Genomic DNA, 22648 nt, shown 5'->3' on the forward strand with positions numbered 1-22648 from the left:
AAAACCGCTGCCCTTCAGCACCACTTTAGCACTACAGGTTTTTTCAAGATGTGTGGAGGTGGCATTGTCTCTTTGATGGCCACTGGCATCTGGATACTGCCATATTGGAACAACTGGTATACTCTGTGCTCCCACGAAAGAGCAAGCTATCCGGAACATGTCCACCCTCTTCTCCCACATTTTGGCACTCAGAATCACAGTGAACTCTGAACTTGCTAGAACTGTGAGCATCAGGAAGTGGGTTATCAGCCTGCATCTAGGCCCAAAACACCACCAGCTGAAATATGTCCTTGTCTCAGTGAAAGGATCCCAAGCACTGGCTCACTTCCAATGCAAGGTGTGTTCCTAACAGGTGTCTGGTTGGGACTGGTCCCCTACTGGAGAGTGATAATGTTCATGGATGCCTAACTCAGAGTGTGGATGTGTGGTTTCCCCTCATTGGCAAGGTCAGAATACATCAACTAGCTATCTGACCCTGATGTTTTTGCCAACCCCTCAGATGTGACTGTCAGCTTATTAACCATTAACCACCAAGGCAGCACAATGTCAGGTTCTCCTCTTTTACTTGCACTGAAACTCCAAAGGCAGGCCCATCCACAACTGGCCACATTGAGAGCAACGTATCCACTGGGGCAGTACAATATTGCCATGGACCAGAGAAGTGGCAACTGCACCCAGAAGTAGAAGCCCAAATCTGGGAAAGGTTTGGCAAGTTGCAGGTGGAGTTTTTTTTGCAAGTGCCAAGTAAACCCCATTGGGACAGGATTCCCTGTCCCACTCTGTGTAGGATTTGGCAAGAGCGTGGTTCCCCAAACTACTTTAATTAGTTGCTTTCTCCAAATTTTACAAGGTTAACATCACCCCTCCCAGTGGAGTTAACTCAGTGGTCATGTCTGACCACAAGTTGATGCAGTCTTAAGCTCCTGGTAGTTATCTGAGGTTTACAGAACCACAGTTACAGAATTTGTGTTATAATTGCATCCAAATATTTCATTAAACATTTCTTAACTATGCATCTTGGAAGCAAAATCTTAGAAGCAAGCAAGCAACTCATTTAAAAATAGCATTTAACTTCTTTTGCTTTCAGTTTTTGTTTTGTTTATCTGTGTGCAATTTACCAACAGATGCTGCCTCTAGGGTTTTAACCAAAGATGATGCAACATATCACAATATTGTTCTAGCTAATGCAATAGAGATCTCAGTGTTCATTCATGCAATTTGGGGACAATTTTAGAAGACAGCATTTTCTCCACTTCATTCATACAAAAGAAAGCTATGTTCAAAGATCAAACAAGATAAAACAATTATAATGAATCCAGTTTATTATTCACACATAAAACAAACTGACAATTCCAAATTTTAAACACTTGCAAATAGAAGTTGCATAACTTAAGGCACGGACAAAATCCTTGTTCATTACCAGTGTTAGGACAGATGACGTGTACTGACATTGGTTCTGTATTCACATTGCGCATTTAAAAAAGAAAGAAGAAACAACATGCCTTACTACTGTAAAGGTTTATCATTTAATTACAGATTGTAACAAACTCCAAAAATAATGGGGGGGGTGGTGTATATATAAAATATACAAGTATTTCACAGTAGCTATGGATTGCCATACAAATATAGCTTGAGACAATTAAACCTGAGTCAAATTTGCAGGGAAATGTTACACTCCAGCTACAACAATACCAGGACCTCACAGCTTCCAAAATCTTTCAATGTTTAAAAATAAACTATATTATAAAATTGGCTATTTTAGCCACATTGCAAATTTTAGCACCTCAACTTCATCTATGCCTGATCTGACATTAACCATTAAAGGAAAAATGTAAGTATGCAGCTCTTAGGTGTTTTTTTTTTTTTTTAAATTAGTATATTATATCAAATATGATATCCTAACAGACATGACCAAAATAGAAGGGGGTACTCAAGTTTTCCTCTCATGCCCTTGCAGGGAGCTTACAGAGTGCAAGATATAGAATATGTTCATTGACATGTGTTTTCAAACATTACAGCTGCTTAAACTAAAGTCATGATCAGGAGAAACTGAGCTTTTTGTGCTTTAAAGGACATCTGGTTATCAAAAATTTTACCATGGAATTGAATGTAATAGTATCAAGGTGGTTGTGACTGCTCTCATCACTTGCCTCTCAGCAGATCCTTCCAAATGCTTTGAGTAGCACAGCTAGCAAGCAATTTGTGGCTGTGTTACAAATAGTTAAAAGGGAACTATAAAATCTTTGCAAAGTAGCATGAAGCGTTGCTTACTGAACAGAACTCTGTATCTATGCCTAAGCGACCAGTCACTGTTAACATGTTCTGCTACTGCATGGAGAATATGTCCAACTGGAATGTAAACATTGAGCTGTGGATAGTAAAGCAGTTCAATCCTCAACTCTAGATTATAGGTCTTCTTCTAGGTCCCTTGAATAAAAGCACACACTTCCAGTTTTACCATGTCAGTTTAGATTTTGACCTTGTACAATCATTCATGGGTGTGCCTATACTGAGCTAAAATTTGACAGTACAGCAGATGTGATAGAGATGGTGTTTAAAAAGACTTGCATTTAAACCTATAGCATTTGCGTATCAGCTAGAAGCTGTATGGTTTGCATTCTTCTTATATTGGGTAAAAAAAATCTCTATAGACCTTTTCTTAGTTGCCTTCTTTAGAAAATCCTATTAATAAGAATATCCAATCTAATTATTAGCTTGTTTTATGACTACTAGATTTTGTGAACTGTGCTACTTACAGCTATTTTAAACAAAAAACAAAAACAAAAAACATACAACACTTATGCCAACGTAATAGAAATCTTAAAAAAAAAGTGCAGTAAGTCAAACAGTGTATGACAAAATATTGTTCCCTGCTTTTTGAGCCGACAGTAACACCAATCAAGTACCAACAGAGGTGTAGATACAGCAACAGATTTTAAAAATAATAAAACAACAAATGCAAAGAGAATTTTAAATAAAAACAAACAAATAACAAAACCCAAAGTGTAGCTGGGACTGGCACAGGTACCTTTATAGGTAACTGACTGTAAAACATTGTTGAGGGATCATCAAGAGTTTCTTCAGCTGGTTCAGAAGTTCTGCTGGCGTCGCTTTTTAGCCTCAATGGCATCAAGAATGGGCTGGCGTTTGGCCTGGTAGCGCTGGTGGATCTCCTCAATCTCCTGCTCCATCTGAGGGTCCAGAGATGCCAGGCGTCTTCTTAGCTCCTCTACACTTAAGGAACGTATCTGGAAAAATGGGTACAGGGAGATTATAATTTAAATTAAAGTGCTAGTGTTCATCTCCCAATCTATCGTAATACAATGGGCAGAATATGGGAATGAAACTTCAACATTTCTATAAGGAGTTATTTTAATCCAGTCCTCCTTCAGAATATATAGACACTGCTCTTTTTCACAGCAATATGGAAAAAGAAGGTATTTAGTCCTACTGATTCCTTACTTTCCCTTGGTCGTTAGACTTGCAATGATGATCAACAAAGCAACAAACACCTTCATGCTGATTATGATTTTCTATTCTGAGGTCGACATGTAATTGAACATTAAATATTGTTTCAGTATTGACGCAAATTCAGTAATTTTGGAAATACGTTTGTATCCTATTCATGCTCCTCAGTGTGTGCAAATTTACACCTATGAATACTAACAAACATAAACCTCAGCTACAAATCATAAATTGTGATGAGTTACTGTGCTTTTATATACTGATTATGCTGCCAAGTTTAAATAGCTTCTGTATTTTAAATTAGACACAAATATAATTAAGCTTATAGAAACACTGTGGCATCTTCTTTTAATGCTGTGCAACACATTATTAGAGCAAGATTATTAGAGCTGTAAGTGACCAATGTAGTCTCAAGCTGCAGTGTGCCAAAAACTCACTAGTGTACTACAGATGATTAGCTTCATGTGGACACATGCCTTCCTGCTCTTTGCACATGGCATCAGGAAGGACACAAGGGATTTCTGGTCGAGTCACCGAGACACTTCAACTACAGTTTTTTTTTTTTTTTTTTTTTTTTTTTTTTAAACGACACAAACAGTGCAGTTTCTCTGTGTGTTGTGCTTGGTGTCAACAACCACCTGGGTACAGTAGGTTTGTTTTTTTCCCCTCCCTTTTCATGTCAAGCCATTTACTTTTCATCTCACTTAATTCACATCTAATTAACCTTTTCTGTAACTTGGCCTTAAATATTATATATTTATGTTAGGCAGCAGATAAATACAGTTCTCAAAGCTGATGTGACAGAAGCAGGAAAAATGGGCAAGCATAAGGATCTGAGCGACTTTGACAAGGACCAATATGTGATGGTTAGATGACTGGGCCAGAGCATCTCCAAAACAGCAGGTCTTAGGAATATGACAAAGAGTTCAAGGTGTTGACTTGGCCTCCAAATTTCCCAGATCTCACTCTGATCGAGCATCTGTGGGATGTGCTGGACAAAGTCCGATACATGAAGGCCCCACTTTGCAACTCGACAGGTCAAAGATGCTGGCCAAACAACATAACCAACTTCCAAATACTTTCAGAAAAGCCTGCACTAGGTCAGACTTCAATAAATGTGTCAGTCAATATTAAAACAGTAAACCAAGCCAACTCATATAAGCAGACCTGGAGTGTTTGCAACATGCAGACCAAAGAAAAAGCAAGCACTGGAATGAAATTACTCAGTCAGTCACCTGTTACAGTTGGCTACACTACACAATATGTATCACCTCTCATTGAAGCATTTGTTACATATTGTTATAGAATATATTTATTGCAAAAAAAAGATTACAAATATTAATTGAAAGCCATATCACTCACCACAGCCCAATCAGAAATAGTAGGAATACTGAGTATACTGTACATCTGTATTGCCTCAGCTACACCAGAGATATTTTGGAAAACTACCAAGGTACCTGTAGATTTCCAACTGTGTGCTAACATATTCCTTGTGTTGATGGTATATGTAAAGTGCATGCAGCCCATATCGCACAGAGATGTCTGAAAACATGTGATCACTACATACTGAACATCATATAATACTGGGAAAGTAAAATAATGTCATATTTTTCATTTTAAAATTGATAGTGTTTTTTTAGTCTCTCTCTAGAGGCTGCAGCATTAATGTGAACCTTAAAAAAAAAAAACATATTAGTAGCACAAAAGAACATGAAAAGGGGGCAAAAAAAAAATACTAGTGTAGTAAGGAAACAATTATTGAACTGATTTCTCAACCAATAAAGATTATAATGTTAATAAAATGATGAGAGTTCTATTTCAAGTCTTTTTTTTATTTTTATTATTTTTTTTTTTTTACAGCATATTATCCCACAAATGTTATTGTTGAGGTCTGGTGTATCAGCCAATTATGTTGTGACTTTATATATAGAGTAAAACCATAGCTTTTTAGTAGCAAATAAAAAGGAAAGGTAAAATGCATTTCCAGCACAAAGACATTCCTGCTGACTCCCAGATGACTTCTTTAGTGCCCTTTACGGGCATCCTGTAACTATATATTGCACAATCAATAAGATAAAAATAACAAGACCATCTCCATTCTAAGAAAAGAGTCATCTCAGTGACCGTGCCTGAGACTGAAGGATTGTCATACTGAATGGACAAAGGGGAAAAATGGTGCTGTGGAGCATTTCATTCTAATAAGGAAAGGAGTTCAGTTAAAGGAGTCAAAGCCAACAGACTTCTCAAAACACTGTTCTGTGTGGTTTGTTTTTCTAACAGCTGTAGCAGTGCATTTGGAAACAATGTGCAGGATAGAGTTTTCACATTTGCTTCCTCAAGACATTAAGAGAGTGGTATCAAAGGTAAGCCACTGCTGGCCTTACAAATAAAGTATAATATTTATCTGAATATCAGTTTCTTTGTTCACTGTTGGTACCTCACAAATGTTCACTCGAGTGTAGCATTGAATGTGACCTAAAATTTGTCTTTTGATGGAATGACCACTAAGCCCTGTGGCTTAATACACTTAATAATTGGTAGACCATTACACAAGTTCTGAATTTGTGTTATAAAATGTAAAACATTTATGGAGGTGTTGATTAGCAGTTAACAAATTCTTCAGAATGTTTTAAAATTCCAGGAGAACTATCAATATCAAAATGTCTAACAAACACTCCCCTCACACCCTGTCCCCCCTCCAAAGGTAGGAGGAGCTGGATCAGGTCTGACGCAATCACCTGGACTTTTAAGATGAGTAAAAAAAAAAATAGTTAACAATGTAGTAAAGCACTGTATTGCTTGCAAGTGAACAAAAAAGAAGGAATACACAAATAAAGGGAAAAAACTGATACAGAAATGTTTGCATCGTTTGGTCAAACAACAATAGCAATCTGTCTCCAATGTCTTTAGTCTTCAGTACAGTGGCTATAAAGTCAACACACCCCTGTTAAAATGGCAGGTTTTTTGTAATCTAAAAAAAATTTATCAAAATAAATCAGAAAGTTTTCGAACTTTATTGTAAAATTTTAACCTATTAATTAAAAAATTTATAATAAAATGGTTGCATAAGTGTGCACAACCCTAAACTAATACCCAGTTGAAGCACCTATAGATTTTAATCCCAACATTCAGTCTTTTTGGGTAAGAGTCCATATCAGTTTGGCACATCCTGACTTAGCAATATTTTGACATTCTTCCTTGCAAAAGCATTCTAAATCCATCCACCTGGCTGGGCATCTTCTGTGCACAGCCCTCTTCAGATCACCCCACATATTTTTTTTAAAAATTGGATTTAGGTCTGGACTCTGGAAGGGCCATTCCAAAACCTTGAATTTGTTTTGGTGAAGCCATCCCTTTGTTGATCTAGAGGCTTGCTTTGGGTCGTTGTCATGCTGAAAGGTGAAATTCCTTTTCATCTTTTAGCAGAAGCCTTAAGGTTTTGTGCCAAAATTGACTGGTATTTGGAGCTATTCATTATTCCCTCCACCCTGATTAAAGATCCAGTTCCAGATGAACAAACAAACAGCCTCAAAGTATGACACTTCCACCACCATGCTTCCCCAGTGGATGGTGTTATTTGGGTGATGTGCTGTGCTCTTTTGTGCCAAACATATCTTTTGGTATTATGGCCAAAAGAGACCAACTTTGGTCTCATCATACCATAACATATTATTCCACATGGTTTTGGGAGATTCAAAGTATTATTTATTTATATTTTGGTTAAAAAAGGTTCCGTCTTGCCACCCTACCCCATAGCTATGAAGAATTCAGGAGATTGTTGTCACATGTACTTGTCACAACAACCAGTACTTGTCAGAAATTGCTGCAATTCTTTTAATGTTGCTGTAGACCTCTTGGCAGCCTACGTGACCAGTTTTCTCCTGATCTTCTCATCAATTTTAGAGGGACGTCCTGTCCTTAGTTTGTCATATTTTCTCCACTTGTTGATTATTGTCTTTACAGTAATCCATGTTATATCCAATGCCTTGGAATTTTTTTTTTTTTTTAACCCTTTCCTGATTGCTATTGTTCAACAGTGATATCCTGTGCCTGCTTTGTAAGCTCTTTATGGCACATGGCTTTTCCAGTTGGATGTTACCAAGAAGCTGTACAGCATTTAATTGATGGCAGGTGTATACTAATTAATATTTAACATGAGTTTGAATGTGATTGGTTGCTTCTGAACACTTCCACATTCCAAATTATAAAAGGGTGTGCACACTTATGCAAGTTGGGTATTGGAAGTTTCTGGGTGTTTGTCAGTTGATATTTATATATGTTGCAATTTCACAATAAAGTGAAAAGGTTCTGACATGATTTAGCTAATTTTTTTATTCGTTTAAATTTTTTACATGACAAAAATCTGCCATTTAACAGGGGTGTGTAGACCTTTTATATCAACTGTATATGGACAGTTGCCTTTAAAATGGTCTTTATTTCTTTTTTCCATGCCTTATAGTTTGTTCGACTTGAGCAAGTGAAATGCATGTGCACTCGGAATCCTGCAGGTAAAATTTATTTTTTTTATTTAGAGAGTCTGATTTTTTGTGACACTATCTACTAGAAGCTATCGATTCAGAAATGCGACTCTTACACTCTATACTTAACAAATGCTGATGAGAATCAGTCTATAATTCAACACAAAGAAGGTGTGAAAAGTAAGGTTGGAAAAATAAAACAGCATCTGAAAAGCCACAAACCAAGTGGCTTTTAAGGTCACAAGTTCTGACACTTTAATTTCAACTGAATTATTAATGTCACTGTTTTGAATTGCAAGTTAAGTCAACAACTCAATGACCAGTGCTTACCACTTCCATGTCCCCTTCTGGAGGCAGTTTGTGACTGTCGTTGTCACTGTTTTTGTTGTCCTCCTTCTCTTTCTGTTCAAAATACTGTAGGAATGATGGCTTAGCTGGCTGCATTGTTTCCTGATGATCTTTAATTTAAAAAAAAAAAAAAAAAGACAGAGCACAGGGATAGTATTTTAATCTGTGTTAAACATTGAACTTGCTGTGTTAAGCAAGAATTGTTTTCATCCTCATTAAGTTTGTGCAGAACTGTTGAACAAAGAGCTCAATAGTTTTGATGCAAATAAAAGTGCATGCTATTCAATTATTTGTATAAAATGTAGTAGCACAAACTATTCACTTTTTTGTTTTCTTTTGATGGTGCAGCAGAACCCCAAGCAGCCCACCAAGTGAAGATCTTCACCTTATCATTTATTTATGCTGTTCAATTATTCAGTTATCACCTTATTGTCTTACCTCTGCTCTTCTACACAGGCATACAGAATATGCATACGTAACCAGAAAGCTGACACCATGCTAACATGAATTTTCTTGCATGTGCAATGGAGATGTAAAGATTAATTAATTTTCTTGATGCGATTAGAATTCCTCTGATGTTCGTGTATAAGTCATATGAGAAAAAAAATGATAATGCATCATTCACACTAGCAAAAAATATTTTAAATGCTAAAAATCGAATGAATCCAAATTTCCTAACAAAAAAACTTGTTTAAGGAAATCTTTTTTGACAAGCTATTGGTGCATGATGCATCATTATTCTCTGATGGCCAGGAATGAAAAATCACAGGATGGATTAGACATGGCAGGTGCTTAACAGCATTAATTAGCATACTAACAGAATTAATTAGCATACATAATAAATAAGCATACCTCCATTAAATTATTTTTTCATGAGAATGAGGACAGTACAGTGCAATTATGCTACATTAGTCCCATCACAATATTCCTTTTTTTCATTTGGAGAAAATGCATCCTCAGCTATAACCCTTTGTAAAAGTGAAGGCTGCTAGACACCCACTGCACTTTCCTGATTACATCCTTTGTTTTATTGAGAGATTATGTTTTAATTATGTCTTGAAATAATTTAATTGGAATAATTCACAGCTAGGTCACAAGCATTTTTTAGAAAAACAAGTGGCAAAAGTAACAAAGCTAACGTCAAAGGACTGGCAAAGGGGAGCTGAAGAATATACTCTCATGGAGAATGACTACAGTAAAACAAATATATCTGAGAAATTATAGAGGAAAAAATACTTTTAAAGCATTATTATCACTTTAACATAATGCATTATACTATTTCTTAAGAAGTCTGAATCTGTGAATTGAATCACCAATGATTCATAAATCAAACCGATTTGCTTTCAGCCCAAATTTTCACAAAGCCCAAAGCTAATACACAAACATATGAATAATTAATGGAATGAACAGGAGATTAGAATATAATGTCAAAAAGTCTAAATTATTAGTCTAAATTAAAAGTCTAATTTAGTTTAGTTTAATTAGTCTAATTAAAAGTCTAAATTAAACAGTTGTTGATTTCCATCAATAAGCATTAAAAACCCAATTCAAAACTACAACCTTTACACAGCAACAATCATAATTAAAGAAATCGATTATAAAAATGTTCTTACTGAAAAATGACAGTCAACTGTTGTGTAAAAAAATTTCCATTTTCCACCTCGGCACATCCGACAGATGGAGGGGGGTGGGGGAGTGGGTGGTGTTCGTCTTTTGTTGGCAAAAATTTGGCCAGATAACTACAATGAGCGAGTATATTTTGCTAATCAAAAAGTGAACTGTATAGTTAGTGTTGTAGATTTAACAACTGAATATGTCTGTATGTTGATTGTGCTAAAGCAAATACTTTTGTATGAACAGTGTAACACATTTAAAGATAAGAACTACTACTTTGTTTATTTCTGACGTGGAGCGCAGCCATATAGATTCGATGTCACTCCGTAAACTTGGAAGGAACTGGTAGTTCCTTAGAAAACTACCCGAAGTTGACGAGTAAAGATTTCAAGACTTTTTCTGGTTAGAGGTTGGGAAGTTGCAACGTTGAGTCGTACTCAGCATTAACTGAAACATTTTCTAGTGTTGTTCCATACGACAAGAAGAGCCACTGGGGGAAAGAAATTATTGATGCTGTGGCATTTCATGTTGCGAAAGACATGACACCCATTTACTCTGTTGAGAAAGAAGGGGTAATTACCTTGGGCAAATATAATAACAGCACCAGCTATAGCAAATATTGCAAACAATATCTTCTAAATAGAGGATACTTAAAAGAATCACTGCTATTTTTACTATTTACTATTTCTATTATTTGCTACAGATGGTGCTGTTACTATTTTTGCACATCTACATTTTCCAAAATAAATGTCTGAAATAAACCGCATAATTTTTTTTCATTTAAAAACTAAAAAAAAAAAAAAAAAAAAAAACTATTTTAAAGACAAGAAAGATTTTTTTTTTGCAATAGCGCAGCCCTAAACATTGAAATATAATTTGCAAATGTTAAATACAACTTTCAGTACACTATATTGTTAACTAGCATCTTGAGCATTTTTCTATTGTCCAAGGTACAAAAACAGTGAATTAATCTCTAATGCAAACCTGGGAGACTAAGATAAAGTGCTTAAAGAAAAGTAATCTGCTGTAGATTAGATCAGGATTAGATCTAAATGCGTTATTTTCTATATAAATGCTGATCTAAACTATGCATTCTTCCATGTGAGAGGTTAGGCAACTGGTACAGATCTTTACTAATCCAATATTTTTCCATTAGAAGGAGAGGGGGATTGGAGGTTTACTCCCCTGGGCTGATTGATTGAGATCATTTTGCAGATGGTGAGGTGTCTGTACTGAAACTGGAGAAAGCAAGCCGTAAGAGCACGAGACGGCCCACAGGAATTAAAGTGCAGGCAACATAGAGGATGCCACTAAATGATAATGATAAGTATTAAATTATCTGAATTGGAAAAGTGAAATTGTAAAATGCTTTTACAAAGTACATAGAACATTTCTGTGTGTTGTGCTGTGTCATTCTCCACCCTGTGGATTAATCTCCATGCTGCTACAGAAATGTGTCCCAAAATAGTCAGCATGAATTGATAAACATTTTACTGGTCGAAATACAAACCTGCTGGACATCGATGTTTTGGCTCAGACTTGACTTCTAGTGGATGTTGCTTTTAATCTCCCCGATATATATAAGCTGCACAGGTAAGTACGTGAACAATGTCACTAACATTGCCGTTGTGTCTGCACACACAGTATTAACCAATAGGCTACCATATACCTAGAAAAAATCCTTTTATGACACCATTATTTATATGGGTGAAGCAACATTAACGGCATAACTATTCTATATGTCCTTAACGTGATCACAGAGGTGGAACATGAGGGAGAGCTGTATATGTTGACTCACGTTTCATGGTGCCTGCATCCTCCTGCTCATCCTCTGAGTTTATGACCATGGTACCAAGCTGAGAATCCAAGGTGCTATCATTGTGCTCAATCATGGTTCCCAGTGAACTTCTGAGTGACCCAGCTGCACGGACAGTTCCCAGATCTGATGTGCTGGCCCTCACCATTGTACCCTGATCAACTTCATCTTCATCCTGATTGGCCCAAATGGAAACAACAGTAAAACTTAAAAATATACAACTGCACCTGCTCATTTCAAAGCATAAATCAAACTTAATAGAAGAAATATGCATACACTGGATTTTTATAATTCTTTTTTCAATTAACATTGCATTAAGTTATTATAGTAATAACAGCTATTACTAATAGCTTTTAGTAGGCATTAGTGACTGGGGGAATCTTGGGAATATCAGGCTGCAGACACAAACAACTTATTTTGGAAAAAGCCAAACTTTAAACAACTTTTAACAGACATTTTAAGTACCGAGTTTTCTTCATCCTCTGCATCCTGCTCTCTCTGCTGAGTTTCCTGCTTCTTAAGTTTGATCTCCATAGCCTCTGTGATTAGTGCCCTCAAGATGCTGTTGGACTTGGCACTCTTTATAAATGTGTGCTAAAGAAAAATAAAATAATAAATAAAAATTATATATATTATATTTATATATATAAATTCTCTCTCTCTCTCTCTCTCTATATATACACACACACACACACACACACACACACACACATATACACACACATACATACACACATGTGCAGCACGCAGATGTGGCCTTTAAGAATGTGCGTTTTTTTCACATTTTTTCATGTGTGAACACGGTCATGTGTGAACACGCAAAACCCTGCAGGTATGCTTCTTAGAATTTTGTTTATCCACCAAGTGGCACATGGAACAACATACTGTAGCTTGATTAAAAAAAAAAATGGTTCACATAAATATTACGTTTCTCATCAAAACATGATTGCATTACTTGTGGTAAACGTAATTTAAACAAGTTTCTAATTACAAGATTGAATTATGCAAAGTAAGCTTGATCAATTCACATAGGCCAGGTACTATAACTATAGTATTTAAATAAACATTGTTAAAATGTGTGTGCTAGAATAGTGCAGCAGTAGTGTGGTTGTTGCAGAACGTCAGCAACCGGGATTCGACCCTCATCTCAGGTGAGAGCGTGGATTTAACAAGCTTTTTTCCTTCTTTTTCTCTCAGTGTAGTATGTCAGTTCATGTGTAAATATGAATGTCCTTCCTCAAAGTAGCATTGAATGAATTGCATTTTTTTTTTGCCACTGGAAACTTTTGTTCTTTTCTTAGATTTAAGGTTTCACTATTGAAAAATACTGGTTTAAAGTGAACACAAGTTCACATACTGAAAAAAAGCTACTTGAATTTACTTAATTAAAATGCACACATCCATATGGAGAACCAAACCTGCAGAAATTAAATATATATATATATATATATATATATATATATATATATATATATATATATATATATATATATATATATATATATATAATAGCAAAATAAATAAAGGAATCGATGACTTGATAAAAGAAATATAATACATTTTAATAAAAATTAATCCTAAATTTATTTTTGTATTACTTTTTTCCTTCATTTATTATTTTCTCTATTTTTTAATTTACATTTATTCTTTAAAATTATTTATTTATTCTTTTATAAATTTTTCCATTTATTTTTTATATTTATGTATGCATTCATTTGCTTTTATATTTATTTATTCCTGCATGTATTTATTTCCATATTTATACATTTATTTTTTTTACTTTTCCAAATATGGAAATGAAGGAGGAGGTCCCTGCATAGCTCTAGTGCATCACTGGTTGAGAGCTCAACGTATAAGCATCAGGTCTAAGAGAATAAATCACAAACTCATTATTAACCAAACAATACAGACAAAACTGAACATTAATACATTTGAAAGCTAAAAAGGCTATAAAGCTACTAGGAGCTGAATAGTTCTTTCACATAAAACAAAAAACTTTGCAAAGTTTCCAGCCGTTTGACCCAGTGAGAGATAAGTTTCAATAGTACTTATGGGACCTCCCATCATAGTACCCTCTGACTCGCACAGATTTTGAATATGCAGGGAAATATTTTGTAGAGAGCCTAACAATTCAGGCTGCACTTCGACATTCATATGGGTGTACAGCTCTCCTAAAACGTCAGTAAGCATCTCTACTCTAAATATTCTAAATATAAGTCATTTGATGGGTGTTTATCCACTTCATTTGCTAAGTTGCGCAACTCTCTAGCTATTTGTGAAGCGACCGCCATAGTTTACACGAGAGCTACGACCTGATGTCCCTCCTAAACAAGTGAAGAGTAATCGAGCACACACTTCAATCTATGATGAACCAATGGTAAGCAAGACCAACTCACCTAATTGTCATATAAGACACAGAAATGTAAGAATAAATACATGCACATATTTTGTGTGTGTGTGTACTCAGCAAAAAAAAATGTCCCTTTTTCAGGAGACTGTATTTTAAAGATAATTTTGTAAAATCCAAATATGCTTTACAGATCTTTATTGGAAAGGGCTTGAACAATGTTTTTCATGCAAACCATAAACAATTATTGCACATGCACCTGTCGAACAGTCCTTAAAACACGAACAGTTTACAGGGAGTAGGCAATTAAGGTCACGGTTACAATGACATTTTACAATGACACTAAAGAGACCTTTCTACCGACTCTGAAAAACACCAGAAGAAAGATGCCCAGGGTTCCTGCTCACCTGCGTGAAAATGCCATAGTCCTGCTGCAGGGAGACATGAGGACTGCAGATGTAGCCAGAGCAATAAACTGCAGTGTGTGTAATGTAAGACACCTAAGACAGTGCTACAGGTAGACAGGAAGGACAGCTGATTGTCTTTGCAGTGGAAAATTACATGTAACCGTGTGTCCCCGCCAGACGTGATCAAGAAATTGTAAATGCCTTGGTGGAAAAGTGGGGTAACATCTCACAGCAAGAACTGGCAAATCTGGTGCAGTTCATGAGGATGAGCTGCACTATAGTACTATACTATACTATTATATTGTTCACACACACATATATACATATACACATTTTTTTTTAAATCAGCATCTCTACAAGTACAGCAGCCATTCCAGTGTCTGTTAAATTCCAAAACAGGCACATCTCATTATACTGAATGAGTTACTGATTAGGTGATCACCTGAACCAAATCTTATTTAACAAGGAAAAGTATAAAAACCACTGTTGTGGTCATCACTATGCACTTGCAATAGGGCCAGTTGGATGGCAAAGACAGTACTAGTAGTAGCTAAAAAGTAATTGGAATAAAAAATAACTACTGACCATGCCAAGAGAGTTGAAAAGGAAAGTTTTGAGTGAAGAAAAGAAGGGTTCAATTCTGGCTTTACTGGCAGAGGGATATGGCGAGCGTCGGGTTGCTTATATCCTTAAAATTTCAAAGATGGCAGTTCTTAAGAACAACGTCAAGCAGCAGACATTGGGGACAACAAAGCTACAACCGACAAAGGGCGAAAACGACTCTCCACTGACCGGGATGACTGCCAACTCATTCAAATGTCACTTAACAACCGTAGGATGACCTCAAGTGACCTACAAAAAGAATGGCAAACGGCAGCTAGGGAGAAGTGCACGGCAAGGACAGTTCGAAACAGGCTCCTAGGGGCAGGTCTGAAGTTGTGCAAAGCTAGAAAACAAGCCCTTCATCAATGAAAAGCAAAGAAGAGCAGGACTGAGGTTTGCAAAAGACCATAAGCATTGGACCATAGAGGACTGGAATAAGGTCATCTTCTCTGAGAAGTCCAATTTTCAGCTGTGCCCTACACAGGTCTTCTAATGGTTAGACAGAGACTTGGAGAGGCATACAAGCCAGTGTCTCGCACCCACTGTGACATTTGGTGGAGGATTGATGATGATCTGGGGGTGCCTCAGCAAGGCTGAAATCGGGCAGATTTGTCTTTGTGAAGGATGCATGAATCAAGCCACGTATAAGGTTGTACTGGATGAAAACTCTCTTCCTTCTGCTCTGACAATGTTCCCCGGCTCTGAGGATTGTTTTTTCCAGCAGGACAATGCTTTATGCCACACAGCCAGGTCAATCAAGGTGTGGATGGAGGACCAGGGCTCTACAGTGCAACCATTTCACTCGCATTTGCGACTGAAAAGTACTTTGTGCGACTGTGAATAAATATTTATTCGCACCGGTGCGAGTGACCTGTTCGGAGTTGTATAATACAATCGGAATAAAAATTACAGGAAGTCCAAAATGCATCTACACCGCGCAACAGTTACTTTCACACTGCTTTTCATCTCCTCAGTCAACCGAACAAGTGTGGAAATACTGCAGAGAAGCCATTATGATGAAAAAAGTAACACTGTACATCATTTGCTTCAACTTGCCGATCTCACAAACCACCATCTTTTATTTATTACCCCAAATGACGTGAACTTGTGACTGTGACCTGCTTGTGTAGCCACAGCGAGTAAATTAATAATAATGCTAACGCTACAAGGTTGGTTTAATTCAAATTTTTTATTAAATAATTCCTCACCAATCATAATCAAGAGTAGCAACTGTTCAGTCTATAAACATACAGTACACTGCCGCTCTCCTTCACACTCTTCACCATCTCTAATAGAGTGAGCATTCACTTCATTTAAACTCAGGGTTGTCATATCACCAGAAAAATCAACTCCAGTTTCCATGTTCTGATTTAAACCCCCAAAATACACAAAATTATCAGCAGACATGGCAACAATGTACTGGGGGAACAGATCTAAAAGGAACAACTGATAAACGAACAAAAATAAAAACTAATAAAATGTAAAGACAGAAACTATGCTTAGTTATAAATAAATCATTTAATATAAAAAACAGATATAACAATTTCATAAAATATAAATAAAATAAGAAATGAAATGATGTTTAATTACTATGGGTTACATTTAATATCAATTTGACATTAAGCTTAGTAAGCTATTTCCTTAGAAGGCTATTAGCCTTTTTCCAAATATGGATAATTTTTGTGTTAGTCTACTTTTAATTTGGACTTTATATTGTTTAAGATATTTAAAAATGAATATTTTTGCTTGTTTATTTATCAATTAACCAACAGTATATGACCTTGAGCAGAGAGCTTACATTTAACTGTTGTGACAGACCTCCTGATTAAATCTTAAAAAAAAATTGGTATCTGGATCGGTGCTTTGCATCTGACTGATAAATGAACTCACCCAATCACATCCTATATGAGATTATTCAGATATATACACAATATACACAGAGCGGTTCCAGAACTGACTCCAGCCCAGAACCATGATAGAGGGAAATGTCTAATACTGTAGCTTTAAATATTTAAGAGGAGCAGACTTCGAACACTGAACATTGAGGTTTATTGTATTTGTTTACAAGGTGGAACAGGTTAACGGTTGTTTTTTTTACATACAGTCTGTAAAATTAACTGAAAATATTAAATTTAGTTTATCAGAAGGTAAATTAATTTGTCATGGCTCACACTATGTTCCTAAATTCTGTCATAATTGACAAGCTCAAGTTTTCTCATGCCTACTTGTGTGTTATATTGTGGCACATTAACCTTACCATCTCTAAAACAAACAAACAAACAAACAAACAAACAAAACAAACCCTAAACTTCAACCGTGCTCCAAAATTTTTTGACTGTGCTCCTAAATTTTTGTAATTAGGAACACAAGTGCTCCTAAAAGAAATTGTTACCGTAGAGCCCTGGGGACCACCAGATCAAGACGCTGTCATGACCAGCCCAATCTCCAGACCTGAACACCATTGATAACCTCTGGAATGTGATCAAGAGGAAGATGGATGGTAACAAACCATCAAACAAAGCAGAGCTGCTTGAATTTTTGCAACAAGAGTGGCATAAAGTCACCCAACATCAATGTGAAAGACTTATTTCATAAGTCTATGAATTGCATAATTCATGGTCTGACAACGGTGCGGTCCGGCTCCCGGTCACCAACGAACATATAGTGAATGACACCCTGATGGTGATGCTATACTAGTATTTTGCTCAATTGCAACAAAAAGTGAGTGCATTTCATTATAATTATTTTGCTTTAAATGTGCCGTAAACTAAGCTAAGCTAACTGGCACTTGCACTTTTGCTGCAGATAGATGGCAGCCATCTATCTGCAGCAAAAGTGCAAGTGCCAGTTAGCTGGCGCTTGGCAAAGAGCACACACCACTTCTCCTTCATCTCGTAGGATATGATGCATACATACACTGCTGAATTTTATACAAGATCGCTCTCCCCAAAGAATGTTTCATTTTAACAGCAAGAAAACTGGGTTATCATCAAAATTGGAATGCTAATTGTGCCACCCATGTTACTATGGCAACCAGTAGTAGGAACACCTACTTTTGACTTCATATAAAGCGACTGGTGACTTACATTTATTCACTTAGCAGACGCTTTTATCCAAAGCGACTTACAAATGAGAAAAATACAAGATAAAATTGCTGCATGTATGAATGCACCTTGAGAAGTATACTGGAGCTGTCTCTGTCAAAATGAGTGAGTGAATATCGGGAGGAGGGGGAGGTGCTGCAGCGGGGAGTCGTATTTTGAGTGAAAGGAATGTATTAGTGTTTTATCAAAAATAAACATGTTATAGTTAATTAGCGATTTCATATTTACTGACTTTTGATAATTCAAGCACTTTTTAAAGCGTCATGAAATGCTAAATGACATTTTCTGAGATTGTAACAGAGGTGTTCTTATCACACATCATAAAAGACAATCTTAGCATTACTTACTTTTAATTGTAGGAGAAAACTGGTTAATTTTTAGCTTTTTCTTGCTATTTTCATCTTCATGGTTTAAAATCTCGTCCTGTCACGTCACAGGCTGGCAATGTACTATAGTACTTCGATGACGTGTCGGGGTCTCATAATTATTAATGAGCCTGCGTGTTCCTATCCTACGGGAAGATGCTGTCTTTTAATTATTCATGACAACAGTTTATTTTATGTTTTCCTCCATGGTCACGCCAGGGGCTAATGGTTTAAATAGATAGGGCAGAGGACCTGCAATGCTATCTGTTGTGTCTCCATTTCACCCTGGGTATTCAGGAGGACAGAAGTTCGCTGCTTCATCTGCAAACTTTGTCACTATCTACCTTCATTTTTTTTTTAGTGTTCTGAAGGCTTGCCCCCTCTTACTCTCCTGCCTTTCCCTGCCACGCCCACCCCCAACCCCCCCCCCCCCTTCGCACAGCCATCCACACCCATTCAAGCTGCATATTTCAAAAACATTGAGAGGTAGACTTGAGCTGAAAGAGGGAGGTTTCATGACCCTTTAAGCACCACTAGTTAAAAAATGGCTAAAAATGGCTATTTTCAAGGTTTTCCAGTACTTTTCTGCATTTCAAAAAGCCAAAGTCAAGCACCTTGTATGAACCCTGATTGTAGTATTTACACACAGCGGGTGGCATAACCAATTAGCTAGCTTACTAGCAAACATGGCTAATTTTAGTATTTACACAGTGGTTACACATTAGCACGCTTGGTACCAAAGATTAAGGTAAAGAATTTATGTTAGATGAGGAGTCACTAACCTTTGTGTATTCTGCAAAAGCAGCGGGATGTGTAGTTTTAGTGAAAATAGTATTAACTGCCACAAATACAATATTACTTACGGTACTACCGTCTAACAAATACAATGGGATCAACGGTATTTTTAAAGCTTTAGTATGTGATACTACCACAGTACCGATATACCGTGCAACCCTACAGTGGATATAAAAGTTCTACACACCCCTGTTAAAATGACAGGTTTTTATGATGTAAAAAAAAATAAAATAAATTTAAACCAAGATAAATCATGCCAGAACCTTTTTCACCTTTATTGTGAAATTTTAACCTATTAATTAAAGTGAAAAACAAAAATAATATTCTGGTTGCGTGTGTGCACTAGAGATGTCACGATACCAAAAATCTAGTAGTCGGTACCAATATCACCAAAAGTACATGATACTCGATACCAAAGTCGATACCACAGTGTGGTATAAAAAAAAATAATAATAATAAAATTAAATTAAAAAGTCTCCTGGAGGACATCCTCCTTTGGCTAATACTGGTAACATGAGAGAGAGGGGGAGGATATTTTAGTTATCATACACTGTCTGACAATGACAATGATAAATGCGCGCGCAGACGCAGACACACACATACCTTATACTCTGAATGCAAGGTATGTGTGTGTCTGCGTCTGCGCGCGCATTTATCATTGTCATTGTCAGACAGTGTATGATAACTAAAATATCCTCCCCCTCTCTCTCATGTTACCAGTATTCACCAATTCACCAATATGGTGGCAGGCCAAAAAGATTTATTAAAAGCATGAACATGTGAATAATTATTAGTGACATTAGGCTACATTTAGCTGACAGGACACGGGCTGAATGGCGATGCATGGTGGCCCATTAGGAGTTTATAACATTGCAATGTGTTAGTATCGTTAACAAATAAATGGTTATCGCCAACATTACATGGAGCATAACATTAGCTGGTTTCACGGCCACAATGCCAGCTGCCTCAAACAAACATAATATAGGGCCTGTCTTTCAGGTGCTTCGCCAAATTTGAGGTTTTTCCTCGTTTTGTTTGAAATGAACGATAGCATCGGTTGCACACTGGCTTCACAGCATCAATTATGTGTTTGTTGTCAGCCGCCTTGAATGTGAAGTATTTCCATATTTAACTCTTACCACCTTTCCGCTCAACAAGTCGGGGCAGAGCTAAACTTCGCCATCTTCTGTAGTTTTTCCCGTGTGCTTGTAGGCATTCTTCTTCTTTACCACTTGTGGACCAACTAAAACATTGGTGTGTATTTGCTGCCCCCATCAGTTCCGGAAGAATTGCAACCTCTGTACCTTCATTACCAACGATACCTACGCTACTGCAGAAAAACAAGTACAGTCACATTTTAAGAATGTTAGTACCGACTTGGTACCGAAGTATCAGTTCTCGTGACATCCCTAGTGTGCACACCCCTAAACTAATACTTATCTGAAGCACATTTCGATTTTATCACAACATTCAATCTTTTTTGGTAAGAGTCAATCAGTTTGGCACATCTTGACTTGGCAATATTTTACAATTCTTCTTTGCAAAAGCATTCTAACTCTCAAATTGGCTGGGGATATGCGCGCTGACAGATAATGAATTTTAAGAGCATATTGGTTTGAATTCAAAATACTGGCTGTGTGTCATTTTTAATGACTGAAAACTTTTAAGGGAGTTGAATATTTTTGTAGGCCACTGTAAGTGGCACTGTGCCAAGGAGTACTGATGAGTGCAACTACATTTTATCTCATTAAAACTGCATTTTAATTATTAATCTGTTCCGAGAAATCAAGGTTCAAGGGGAGGCAAGAGACAGACAGACAGACAGGCAGGCAGGCAGACAGACTGACAGGAAGAGAAGGTAGGGATGGGACGGTTGGGGTCGGCTGTTACAAAGTAGAAACCAGGTTAACTTCTAAGAGAGAAAAAGATGAAGCTACAAAAACATTCTTCCTTCTCATAAATGCTTAAAGATTCCCTACGTCCCAGCTGGCATACTATACATACTAATTAGTATCTGAGATTAGAATTAGTATGTCCCAAATTGTAGTATGTTGAAATAAGTATCCCAAAGGTACCGGATGGTCTACTATTTCTGGTAGATTTTCAAAGTGTGGATCCATGGACATTTTCTCAGCTAATATTGCCCACAACTAGTTTTGTGATGGTTTGCTTCACTGAATTCAAGGAAGTATTTTAGAGAAGTGTAAAGGAAATATGGAAAAATAAATCAAGGGAATGAAAAATTAAAATATACAGTATAACTTATATAAGGAATAATTAATGAAAAAAAGCTGAAATGCTATGAGGAGTTTGTTTACGGTGAGTGTTATCTTCCAGGCAACAATGTTCTCTTCCGTTACATGAAATGTTAGTATGTCCCAGTACTTGCACACACTCAAAAGTATGTACTTTTTCCTTCACAAAAAGAGTACATACTTTTAATATAAGTAGGCAAATTGGGACAGAGGGATTAATTAGCCCACAAGTGTGGTTGCTAGCTAGTAATCTCCAACTGTAAAAGAATTGTGTTACATTAACAGTTAGCTCATGCAACCATCACCAACAAAGACAACAGTAATCTCCCTTGGCTAGTAATGGTAGGCAATATGACAAAAAAATAAAATAAAAATAAATATATATCATATCACATCCCAATATACAGGGTGCTCACAAATTGGCAGCAAAATAACAGTTTAGGGGGGAGGGGAGGTTCTATGATTTATTTAGTGTATAAATTTTTTTTTTGAAGTTTTAAATATATTTAAATATTTATTAAAATCTGTAAAAACTGAAAAATGAGTTATGATTTCATGTTGTAAAATAAAATAAATGATAAATTCTGTCTTGATAAGTAAGTACATGCAGAAATAGTTACTCCAATAATTATAACATCAGTATCAGTTGTTAAAGAACAACTGGCAAACACAGTAGTTGAGGGAGACAGATAAAAACAGAGAGAAGAAAACCAATATACCTGTAATAGTTGTGTGGCTGTCGCTCTGTTCTCAGGATTCTTTATCAGGCATTGCGACACAAAATCCTTAAAAGTTTCTGACCATTGGTCAGGGTTCCGAAATGTTGGTGGGGGATTTGTTGGAATCATGAATATTGCCTGTTTCAACAACAACCCACATATACATAAGCAATTAAAAATGAATACGATCCGCATTTTAAATTGTTATTAAACAATGTTACTCTGGAGGTCTTACAATGTAGCTAATAATAAAAATAGCGTATGCGTATGAGACATATTTACTACTAAACAGCTGATTAAATAATTTAAAATGTCATAACTTAAAAAAAAAA

The 22648-nt window shown here is 36.4% G+C and overlaps 1 protein-coding gene across 1 annotated transcript in view; it reads right to left on the minus strand.

Moving 5' to 3' along the window:
- Positions 1–1179: 1179 nt before the first annotated feature.
- The window catches only part of LOC128614649 (serine/threonine-protein kinase 4-like), a 41509-nt gene continuing 20040 nt past the window's right edge, over positions 1180–22648 (minus strand). The window contains exons 7-11 of the mRNA XM_053636167.1: positions 22317–22454; positions 12187–12315; positions 11704–11896; positions 8274–8401; positions 1180–3248 (exon numbers count right to left, since the gene is read on the minus strand). Of these exons, the coding sequence (XP_053492142.1) occupies positions 3090–3248; positions 8274–8401; positions 11704–11896; positions 12187–12315; positions 22317–22454 (747 nt within the window). The 3' untranslated portion in view covers positions 1180–3089. The remainder of the gene's footprint in view (positions 3249–8273; positions 8402–11703; positions 11897–12186; positions 12316–22316; positions 22455–22648) is intronic.

This window comes from Ictalurus furcatus, chromosome 11 (assembly GCF_023375685.1).
Source record: "Ictalurus furcatus strain D&B chromosome 11, Billie_1.0, whole genome shotgun sequence".
NCBI lineage: Eukaryota > Metazoa > Chordata > Actinopteri > Siluriformes > Ictaluridae > Ictalurus > Ictalurus furcatus.